Source organism: Mesoplodon bidens, assembly GCF_964165515.1.
Source record: "Mesoplodon bidens genome assembly, chromosome: 7".
In the NCBI taxonomy this organism is placed as follows: Eukaryota; Metazoa; Chordata; class Mammalia; order Artiodactyla; family Ziphiidae; genus Mesoplodon; species Mesoplodon bidens.
In genome coordinates this window covers 85,288,985-85,300,035 of record NC_138164.1, presented here as the reverse complement: position 1 = coordinate 85,300,035, position 11,051 = coordinate 85,288,985, and the positions used below count along the sequence as shown (strand labels likewise).

At 38.3% G+C, this 11,051-nt stretch overlaps 1 protein-coding gene across 2 annotated transcripts in view; it reads right to left on the bottom strand.

Moving 5' to 3' along the window:
* Nucleotides 1-396: 396 nt before the first annotated feature.
* The window catches only part of BBOX1 (gamma-butyrobetaine hydroxylase 1), a 76,393-nt gene continuing 65,738 nt past the window's right edge, over nt 397-11,051 (bottom strand). For both annotated transcript variants that reach the window (XM_081239627.1, XM_081239626.1), the window contains 2 exons: nt 2,635-2,801; nt 397-895 (listed from right to left, as the gene is read on the bottom strand). In XM_081239627.1, the coding sequence (XP_081095753.1) occupies nt 735-895; nt 2,635-2,801 (328 nt within the window). In that variant the 3' untranslated portion in view covers nt 397-734. The remainder of the gene's footprint in view (nt 896-2,634; nt 2,802-11,051) is intronic.

Below are 11,051 nucleotides of genomic sequence, written 5' to 3'. Positions count from 1 at the left end.
GCATGCATCTTGGTTCTACCTTTTCTAGTTATTAGTTAAAGGCAAGGAGTGAGGAGAACTGATCCACGGACAGGGGTAAGCTATGCTGGCAGTGCTTGGGAGTATTTATTTGGGGCAAGAGCAACTTGGTGGGGGGTGGAACTAGATTTTCTTTTCATTTGGCATATTCTTGGATTTGGTATCATAATTTAGGTATTAAAAGAAATGCTGAGATCACCAGGTTGGTGAGGTCTGGAAATTGGGGTCATGTAATTCTGTAATAAGAGTAAACAAAAGAGATCTTTGAAAATATGAAGCCTCTTCCCAAGCATGCTAAAGACAGTCATATGAAGTCATGGAATATGAGACCCTCCAGGCAACAGAGCAGAAATATGTTTTGAGACAAGTTTTGTTTGAAACACAACCTTTATTTGAAACAAAAGCTTTATTTAAAAGAAGCCTTACTTGAAGAAAGACTTTGATACAAAACTATTTGAAGGCATTCTGGAGACTCTCACAGATGGGCAAAATAAATTAGATCATATAAGCAATTGGACAGAAGAGATGCTTTATTTGAAAAAGAGAGAGCATGGCTACAACATCTAAAAAGTTGGCAGTGTATATGACTACAAAGAAAAGAGAACTCTTGTGTTAAAGAAATTAATGTGTTACTGACATGGCTCATGGCCTGTGAAGACAAATAACCTTGCCATATCTTATAAAATACACTCACTGGAATCTTATCGACAGGAGATTCAGTTTCTATTCCGGACACTCTGCCTTAAGATACGAAGCCTTGACATGACCACATCCCAGTCGGCATAAGCTCCTTCTAGATGGCGGGATATCTCAGTTCCTGCTTCATAGCTCCGTCGGCCATGAAGTAAGCGCCAGTTATCAAAGGTAATCACATCACCTAGACAGAAGATTTTTTTCAATATGAATATAATTCTGTGTGTAAATGATTTGCTGAGCTAGAAAATGTAAACTGCAAAACAGCATTGCTACTTGGTTCACATCAAGACGCAACATGTTTATTTCTTTACATAAAACTGCACATTTGCTTTTTCATACAAATCAGGCCCACTGAATGGAGACTGCTTTAGACCTTTTGACATTTGAACTACATAGCTTGGGGGGTCCTTTTAGACACTTTTTATAATTCTTACTTAAAGTATTATCTCTGTATAAAACTTTTGAATTGTTCTTCCTGATGGTTACTTATCTCTTACTCAGAAGTGCTTTTTTTTTAATTGAAGTATAGTTGATTTATAATATTGTGTTAATTTCTGCTGTACAACAAAGTGATTCACTTATATATACATTCTTTTTTATATTCTTTTCCATTATGGTTTATTACAGGATATTGAATATAATTCCCTGTGATATATAGTAGGACCTTGTTGTTCATCCATTCTATATATAATAGTTTTCATCTGCTAACCCCAAATGTCCAATCCATCCCTTTCCCCAACCTTCTCCCCATTGACAATCACAAGTCTGTTCTCTATGTCTGTGAGTCTGTTTCATTTGTGTCACAATTTAGATTCCACATATAAGTGATATCATATGGTATTTGTTTTTCTCCTCCTGACTTAAGAAGTATTTATTTCTACTTTAACAGCTTCAAACAATTATAAGGGTAGTGACATTCTTGGTTTGTCTTTCATGTTCCTAGTATTTTATGTACATAATTTCTTTGCCTCATAAAAATCTTGAAAGGAGAGTATTATCTCATATTTTCATACATGAGAAAACTGAAGCTCTGAGCAGTTGAGGCACTTGCCATGAGACACACTGCCATTGAATGGTGAAGCTTGAATTCCAACTCCTATTTTGGGGGTATTTTTCTCCCATGGTATTTCCATTTTACATGTTGCTGCTCTTAAACTCAACTTGGTGTTGACTTCATAGCAGCGGATTTATGGAGATTTCTAGTATTATCTTATTATACCAAAGATCAATTCAAAAAATAATCACACATGAAAAGTATCTTCCACTTGGCCCAATCAGCAGGAGGGAGAAATTATGCTTTTTATTTTAGATATCAAAAGCCTCAAGTTTGATGTCACTTTATTGAGTAGAGATGGTCCAGACAAACCATAGTGCTTTCTGCTCCTTTATCCAAGTGGCTGGAATACTTCAAGTACTACTTTATTTCAGGTAGCACCATGTTTACCAGATCAGATAAGAGTAATGAGTAAACCCTACTCATGTACTTTAGAGTGAGGCTCATGGAGATAATTTTATGTATTTGCCAAGATAGAAGAATTAAGTACAGGTTTCAGTTTGTATTGATTGGCTATCAAAATAGAAAATATAAGTCATCAGTCTTAATATCAGGCATGAGATTTTATTTGGTCTGTAGCTTGTCTTTCAATATTTATTCTTTAGGTTAGAGGTTATTAAATTTTGGTGTGCTTAAGGATTACCTAGGGACTTATTAAAATAAGTATTTTAAAGTCTGGAGAGTCAATTTAGAGGAAGGGTAGGGGCCAGGAGTCTGCTATTTAAGCAAGTTGGCTGCTCACCAAGACTCTGTTGTTAGTGTTCCACATGCCATGTTTGAGAAACACTGCTCTAGATATTGTGCTAAATGGTTAAGGTTGAAGAAAATCCATTCTTTCAGTTGTCTGAGAAAATGTGTTCACTGACCTGGGTTCATCTTGAAAGTAAACTTGAATTCTTTACAATTCATGAGGTCAACAAACTCCTTCAGAGCAGCATAAAAAGGCTGAACTCTTTCAACAGGTACGTCAAATATTGTGTCTCTAGTTGCATTATTGAAGTTGATGCGAGCCACTTGGCCTTTATCATCTAATCTATTTTTCAAAGAGAAAAAGTTAAAATATAGAAGTCATAAAGTATCTGTTTCCATTTGTAAGGGTCATTTCATCTTGGAAGATATTTCTGAAATACAATATTAAAGAATCCAAACACATGTACAGAAGATATTAAGGTTATCTGTGGTACAATGTACTCATTTGTTTTTTTCACATATTCATTTAGCAAGAATTTTTTGAAATCTTACTACATAAGTGCCAGAATTGATTCAAATTAATTTAAAATAAATGTTTCTGAGAAATTCCAGCTAAAATTTGTTTGTTTAGAAAATAAATTCATTCTTTATTCTTTAAAATAGTAGCTTTTACATATTAAAATATTTTTGTTACAGTTCATAGGTCAATCACTTTATATGTTTCATCTATGGAAGTTTTAAATATGATTTTACTGGAACAATATGGGGAAGAAAAAATTGTTTTTTTTTTTTTTTTGCTGTACGTGGGCCTCTCACTGTTGTGGCCTCTCCCGTTGCGGAGCACAGGCTCCGGACGCGCAGGCTCAGCAGCCATGGCTCACGGGCCCAGCTGCTCCGCGGCATGTGGGATCTTCCCGGACCAGGACACGAACTCGTGTCCCCTGCATCGGCAGGCGGACTCCCAACCACTGCGCCACCAGGGAAGCCCTGAAAAAATTGTTTTTTAAAAATTGGAAATACTCTGTTCTATTTCAATCCCTAGTTTATAGATGGGGAAACTGAGGCACAGAGAAAGAAGAATCTAGCCTGAGGCACATTCTTTGGATCTTTCCATCTATACTATGTATCTTGGTGTATAGGCTTCTAGAAGACTGATACTGAATGTCATTTAACGTTGTATTCCCAGCAATTAACATAGATCCTGGATATAACAGGCAGTTATTAAATATTTGTTGCATATATAACTTTGTATGTATTTTTTCAGTACATTTAGAGAGTACCAAGGTCTTTTTAGTAACTTGGGAGATCCTAATATTGTGATCTCTATATTCTTTCTTAGAATATAAATCATGATCATGACAATGTAACATAATACTGTTTTCAATGTAACAAATGATAACATTATTTCTAACTTTAAGTTTGCTGGTTATAATTAGTGAGGCATGCCCATTTAGACACAGAGACAAAAGGAAGAGACAAAATTTTTTTTTTAACTTATTCGGAAGGTGAACTTTTCTCCAGTTCTAAAACATCAACCAACTTTACCTTTTCTTTAGGTACAGGAGGGATGGATATAAACTGAAGGTGGGCAAGGATGGTGACAAAGTGCCAAGAATTACTCCTGGGCCAGCTTAGGAGGTGGTAATGTGAACCAACAGCTGACTGATGGGTCAAACCGAACAGACTGTCACACGTTGCAGGGGTTGATGACACTGATTTGGGGTCTAGGTTACACTTAGCTAGCTGCTCATACAGAGTGAACCATTATCAACAAGCTAGGTTATGGGAGGAAGGATGCAATGGCCTGTGATACACAAAGTATGGCTATCTGGGCCCCTGTGCTTTGTGCCTCAGATAATAGTCAATCCTCTGAGCCAATGGCAAGTGTAATGATAAACTCTAAGAAATACTGATTAGCAGCAACTCTTTGCTTATTGAATAGTGACTGAAAACTACCTATTGAACCATATAGGGAAAGAATGTAAGAAAGGAACAGGTTTTCAGAAAAGGCTCTTAGAACTTGAATTTATATATATTGATAAAATACAAATATGACTGAATAGGCAGTGAAGGGCCCTCCCCTGTTGCCCCATCTTCTCCACATAGATAAAGAATGCTCTGTGGCCTGCAGGTTGTGGCTTTATGAACAAAGAATCAAGGAAGAGGTCAGTCAGCAGAAGAGACTGTGGACCTCTGGGTTTGAGGGGTACAAAGGGCAGTGCTTGGCCTTTCAATTGCCCCATTAGTGTTCATACTGCTGGTTTCAGACCCCTTTCACAGTTTCTGAGGGCATTTTGCCTTTTCATCTTATCTTTAAAGTTCTAGCCTGACTGCTCCTGACCCACATTCCCTCCTCTCCCCCTGTATTATTTTCTGTACATATACCAATGACACCCTTTGTGTCATCCTCCATGACACTGACAAGTTTGTCACATCTTTGAAACTTCTTGGGGTCTTCCATCCCAGCCACTCTGGTGATGTTTTTTTTTCCCACTAACACCGTAATTCTTGCATGGGAATGGTTATGCTAGTTATGAGCTCTCTCTTTTGGAGTCCAGGTATGTATCCTCACATATCTTTAAAGGAACTTCGTGATTCATTAATCTCATGAAATCAGAATTGTGTGTCCCATGGTACATTGTATTAAGTTTTAACTTCCAAGAGTTCACACATGTGGGCAAAAATAAGCAATTTCTCTGTGTGTGTACATGTGTGTAACACAGCCTCTGTCTCTTTTCACCTGGTATCTACTTTCTATATGAGAAAATAAGAAACACATTTTTTATTTAACATTCTCAGTAATGACCTGAGGAGAAATAGAAAGTAAATTTAGTTTTGAGGTCTAGAGATGTTATCCTGAGGATTGAAGAATGTTAGGGGAGATGAGTGGCTAGCATCTTGAAGATCAACCTAAAATGCAAAATTGAATCTTAGTAAGCAGGATATTCTGTGTGCAAAAACAGAATGAAAGGAAGGTCTTGATGCAGGATTATATGCTGAGGAAGGGTGAAAAGCCCCCAAAGATAAGGAATAACCAGCTATGTATTAGCTATGCATAAAGGACAAGCATTTAAACAGAAACAAACAACATGGTGACTGCAAATTAGTAAAAGCAAAACATCATCAGTGATGTCAATAAAAGAACCCAAGGAAAAGACTGTAGAATCATCTTCTACAATCCAAGTGGATGCTGTGGATACGACTCATTAGTTAAAATATTATTTCTCATTGAGAGATGTGATGTGAATTTGTTGTGAGAATATCACTATGGTCTTGCCCACCACATCACATTTTATGCAAGAAAAATTTATTTCAGACTTTAAAAGCATCTCAAATCTTGCAAACAGATTATGTTCCCTCCTTGCTTTGGTCTTTAGAAACTCAGAGCTGAAATTAAAATCTATCACCAGTAAATGTGTTGGATTATGAAAATTATGGCTAGCTAAAATTTATTCTGCCCTTTCTGATCCAGGCACTTTGACAGGGCTATCTGTATATTATCTCTATAACTCCCACTATAATTGTTATGTAGTAAGTATTAATATCACTTTTTCTTTTTTTTTAACTGACAATTACTCCTTTTCGTGGCTTAGCAAGAATAAGTCACTTGACCAACAACTCACAGACAACAAGAGGAGTTGTGTTCATGTGACTGAATTTTTAACCAGTAGGATGCAACACTGTAGCTTAATCTCACTATTATTTTCGTCCTAGTTACTTTGTTTTTTATTGTACTGCATGATACTTAACTTTCTCAGCAGCCTCCAAGATCTTTTTGTATTAGATAGGACATAAGCATCTCAAAAGACTTAAAAGATTTAACCACCAGGAAAATTAACCCAAACACTCAGGGGACTGAGGCCCTTGATTAACTGAAAACTCACTTTGTTTCATCTCCTGTTGTTAAAAATACATTTTAAGTGAATTAATGTTAACCACTTGATATTCTCTATGGATATCCCTGAGACCTTGATAATGGCCAAATTCTAGAATGTTATTGCAAAAAATAACAAAAGCAAATTATGATGATAGATATTCAGTTAATCTCACTCAAGGAGACCTTCAAGATGGCGGAAGAGTAAGACGCGGAGATCACCTTCCTCCCCACAAATACATCAGAAATACATCTACACGTGGAACAACTCCTACAGATCACCTACTGAACGCTGACAGAAGACCTCAGACCTCCCAAAAGGCAAGAAACTCCCCACGTACCTGGGTAGGGCAAAAGAAAAAAGAAATAACAGAGATAAAAGGATAGGGATGGGACCTGAACCAGTGGGAGGGAACCCTGAAGGAGGAAAGGTTTCCACACACTAGGAAGCCCCTTCCCGGGCGGAGACTGCGGGTGGCGGAGGGGGGAAGCTTCGGAGCCACGGAGGAGAGCGCAGCAACAGGAGTGCAGAGGGCAAAGCAGAGAGATTTCCGCACAGAGGACCAGTGCCGACCGGCACTCACCAGCCCGAGAGGCTTGTCTGCTCACCCGCCAGGGTGGGCGGGGCTGGGAGCTGAGGCTTGGGCTTCTGTCGGTGCGCAGGGAGAGGACTGGCAGCGTGAACACAGCCTGAAGGGGTTAGTGCGCCACGGCTAGCCGGGAGGGAGTCCGGGAAAAAGTCTGGAGCTGCCAAAGAGGGAAGAGACCTTTTCTTGCCTCTTTGTTTCCTGGTGCGCGAGGAGAGGGGGTTCAGAGCGCCGCTTAAAGGAGCTCCAGAGACGGGCGCGAGCTGCGGCTGAAAGAGCGGACCCCAGAGACGGGCGTGGGACGCTGGGGCTGCTGCTGCCGCTGCCAAGAGGCCTGTGTGCGAGCGCAGGTCACTGCCCACGCCCCCTTTCCGGGGAGCCTGTGCAGCCCATCACTGCCAGGGTCCTGGGATCCAGGGACAACTTCCCCGGGAGAATGCATGCCGCGCCTCAGGCTGGTGCAACGTCACGCTGGCCTCTGCCACCGCAGGATCTTCCCGCATCTGTACCCCTCCCTCACTCCAGCCTGAGTGAGCCAGAGCCCCCGAATCAGCAGCTCCTTTAACCCCGTCCTGTCTGAGCGAAGAACAGACGCCCTCAGGCGACCTACACGCAGAGGCGGGTTCAAATCCAAAGCTGAATCCCGGGAGCTGTGCGAACAAAGAAGAGAAAGGGAAATCTCTCCCAGCAGCCTCAAGAGAGGTGGATTAAATATCCACAAACAACGTGATGTACCCTGCATCTCTGGAATACCTGAATAGACAACGAATCATCCAAAATTGAGTCAGTGGACTTTGGGAGCAATGATATATATATATATATATATATATATATATATATATATATACACACACACACACACATATATATATATATACATATACATATATATATGTATATATATATATATTTTCCTTTTTCTCTTTCTGTGACTGTGTATGTGTATGCTTCTGTGTGTGATTTTGTCTTATAGCTTTGATTTGACCATTTGTCCTAGCTTCTGTCTGTCCATTTTTTTTTTTTTTTTTAGTATAGTTTTTAGCAGTTGTTATCATTGGTATATTTGTTTTTTCATTTGGTTGCTCTCTTCTTTCTTTTTCTTTCTTTTTTGGTTACTTTTTAATTATTTAATTTTTAATGATTATTTCTTATTTTAATAGCTTTATTTTATTTTATTTATTTTATTCCTATCTTTCTTTCTTTTTTCCTTCCTTTTCTTTTGAGCCGAGAAGGTGGGAGAGCTGAGGTCAGGACACTGGTCCACTAGAGAACTCCTGGCTCCACATAATATCAAATGGCGAAAGCTCTCCCAGAGATCTCCATCTCAACATTAAGACCCAGCTCCATTCAACAAACAGCAAGCTACAGTCCTGGATATCCTATGCCAAAAAATAGAAAGACAGGAACACAACCTCACCCATTAGCAGTGAGGCTGCCTAAGATCATAATAAGGTCACAGACACCCCAAAACACACCACTGGATGTGGACCTGCCCGCCAGAAAGACAAATCCAGCCTCAACCACCAGAACACAGGCACTAGTCCCTTCCACCAGGAAGCCTACACAACCCACTGAGCCAACCCTAGCCACTGGGGGCAGACACCACAAACAATAGGAGCTATGAACCTGCAGCCTGCGAAAAGGAAACCACAAACACAGTAAGTTAAGCAAAATGAGAAGACAAAGAAACACACAACAGATGGAGGAGCAAGATAAAAAGCCACCAGACCAAAGAAATGAAGAGGAAATAGGCAGTCTACCTGAAAAAGAATTCAGAGTATTGATAATAAAGATAATCCAAAATCTTGGAAATAGAATGGAGAAAATAGAAGAAACGTTTAACAAGGACTTAGAAGAACTAAAGAGCAAACAAACAATGATGAACAACACAATAAATGAAATTAAAAATTCTCTAGAAGGAAACGGTAGCAGAATAACCTAGGCAGAAGAATGGATAACTGATCTGGAAGATAAAATAGGGGAAAAAACTACTGCAGAGCAGAATAAAGACAAAAGAATAAAAGCAATTGAGGACAGTCCCAGAGACCTCTGGGACAACAATAAACTCACCAACATTCGAATTATAGGGGTCCCAGAAGAAGAAGAGAAAAAGAAAAGAATTGAGAAAATATTTGAAGAGATTATAGTTGAAAACTTCCCTAATATGGGAAAGGAAATAGTTAATCAAGTCCAGAAAGCACAGAGAGTCAAATACAGGATAAATCCAAGCAGAAACATGCCAAGACACATACTAATCAAACTATCAAAAATTAAATACAAAGAAAAAACACTAAAAGCAGCAAGGGAAAAACAACAAATAACCTACAAAGGAATCCCCATCAGGTTAACAGCTGATCCTTCAGCAGAAACACTGCAAGCCTGAAGGAAGTGGCAGGACATATTTAAAGTGATGAAAGGGAAAACCTACAACCAAGGTTACTCTACCCGGCAAGGATCTCATTCAGATTTGACAGAGAAATTAAAACATTTACAGACAAGCAAAAGCTAAGAGAATTCAGCACCACCAAACCAGCTTTACAACAAATGCTAAAGGAACTTCTCTAGGAAGGAAACACAAGAGAAGGAAAAGACCTACAATAACAAACCCAAATGAATTAAGAAAATGGTACTAGGAACATACATATTGATAATTACCTTAAATGTAAATGGATTAAATGCTCCAACCAAAAGACAGACTGGCTGAATGGATACAAAAACAAGGCCTGTATATATGCTGTCTACAGGAGACACACTTCAGACCTAGGGACACATACAGACTGAAAGTAAGGGGATGGAAAAAGATATTCCATGCAAATGGAAATCAAAAGTAAGCTGGAGTAGCAATTCTCATATCAGACAAAATAGACTTTAAAATAAAGACTATTACAAGAGACAAAGAAGGGCACTACATAATGATCAAGGGATCAAGCCAAGAAGAAGTTATAACAATTGTAAATATTTATGCACCCAACAAAGGAGAACCTCAATATATAAGGCAAATGCTAATAGCCACAAAAGGGTAAATTGACAGTATCAGAATCATAGCAGGGGACATTAACACCCCACTTTCATAAATGGACAGATGATCTAAAATAAAAATAAATAAGGAAACACAAGCTTTAAATGATACATTAAACAAGATTCACTTAATTGATATTTATAAGACATTCCATCACAAAATAATAGCATACACTTTCTTTTCAAGTGCTCAAGGAACATTCTCCAGGATACATCATAACTTAGGTCACAAATCAAGCCTTGGTATATTTAAGAAAATTGAAATCATATCAAGTATCATTTCCAACCACAATGCTATGAGACTAGATATCAATTACAGGAAAAAAATCTGTAAAATATACAAACACATGGAGATTAAACAATACACTACTAAATAACCAAGAGATCACTGAAGAAAACAAAGAGGAAATCAAAAAATATGTAGAAACAAATGACAATGAAAACACAACGACCCAAAACCCATGGGATGCAGCAAAAGCAGTTCTAAGAGGGAAGTTTATAGCAATACAGTCCTACCACAAGAAACAAGAAACATCTCAAATTAACAACCTAACCTTACATTTAAAGCAATTAGAGAAATAAGAGCAAAAAACTCCCAAAGTTAGCAGAAGGAAAGAAATAATAAAAATCAGATCTGCAAGAAATGAAAAAGAAATGAAGAAAACAGTAGCAAACATCAATAAAACTAAAAGCTGGTTCTTTGAGAAGATAAACAAAATTGATAAACCATTAGACAGACTCAAGAGAAAAAAAGGGAGAAGAGTCAAATCAATAGAATTAGAAAAGAAAAAGGAGAAGTAACAACTGACACTGCAGAAATACAAAGGATCATGAGAGATTACTACAAGAAATTGTATGCCAATAAAATGGACAGCCTAGAAGAAATGGACAAATTCTTAGAAAAGCACAACTTTCAGGGACTGAACCAGGAAGAAATAGAAAATATAAACAGACCAATCACAAGCAGTGAAATAGAGACAGTGATTAAAAATCTTCCAACACACAAAGCCAAGGACCAGATGGCTTCACAGGCGAAAGCTATCATTTAGAGAAGAACTAACATCTATCCTTCTCAAACTCTTCCAAAATATAGCAGAGGGAGGAACACTCCCAC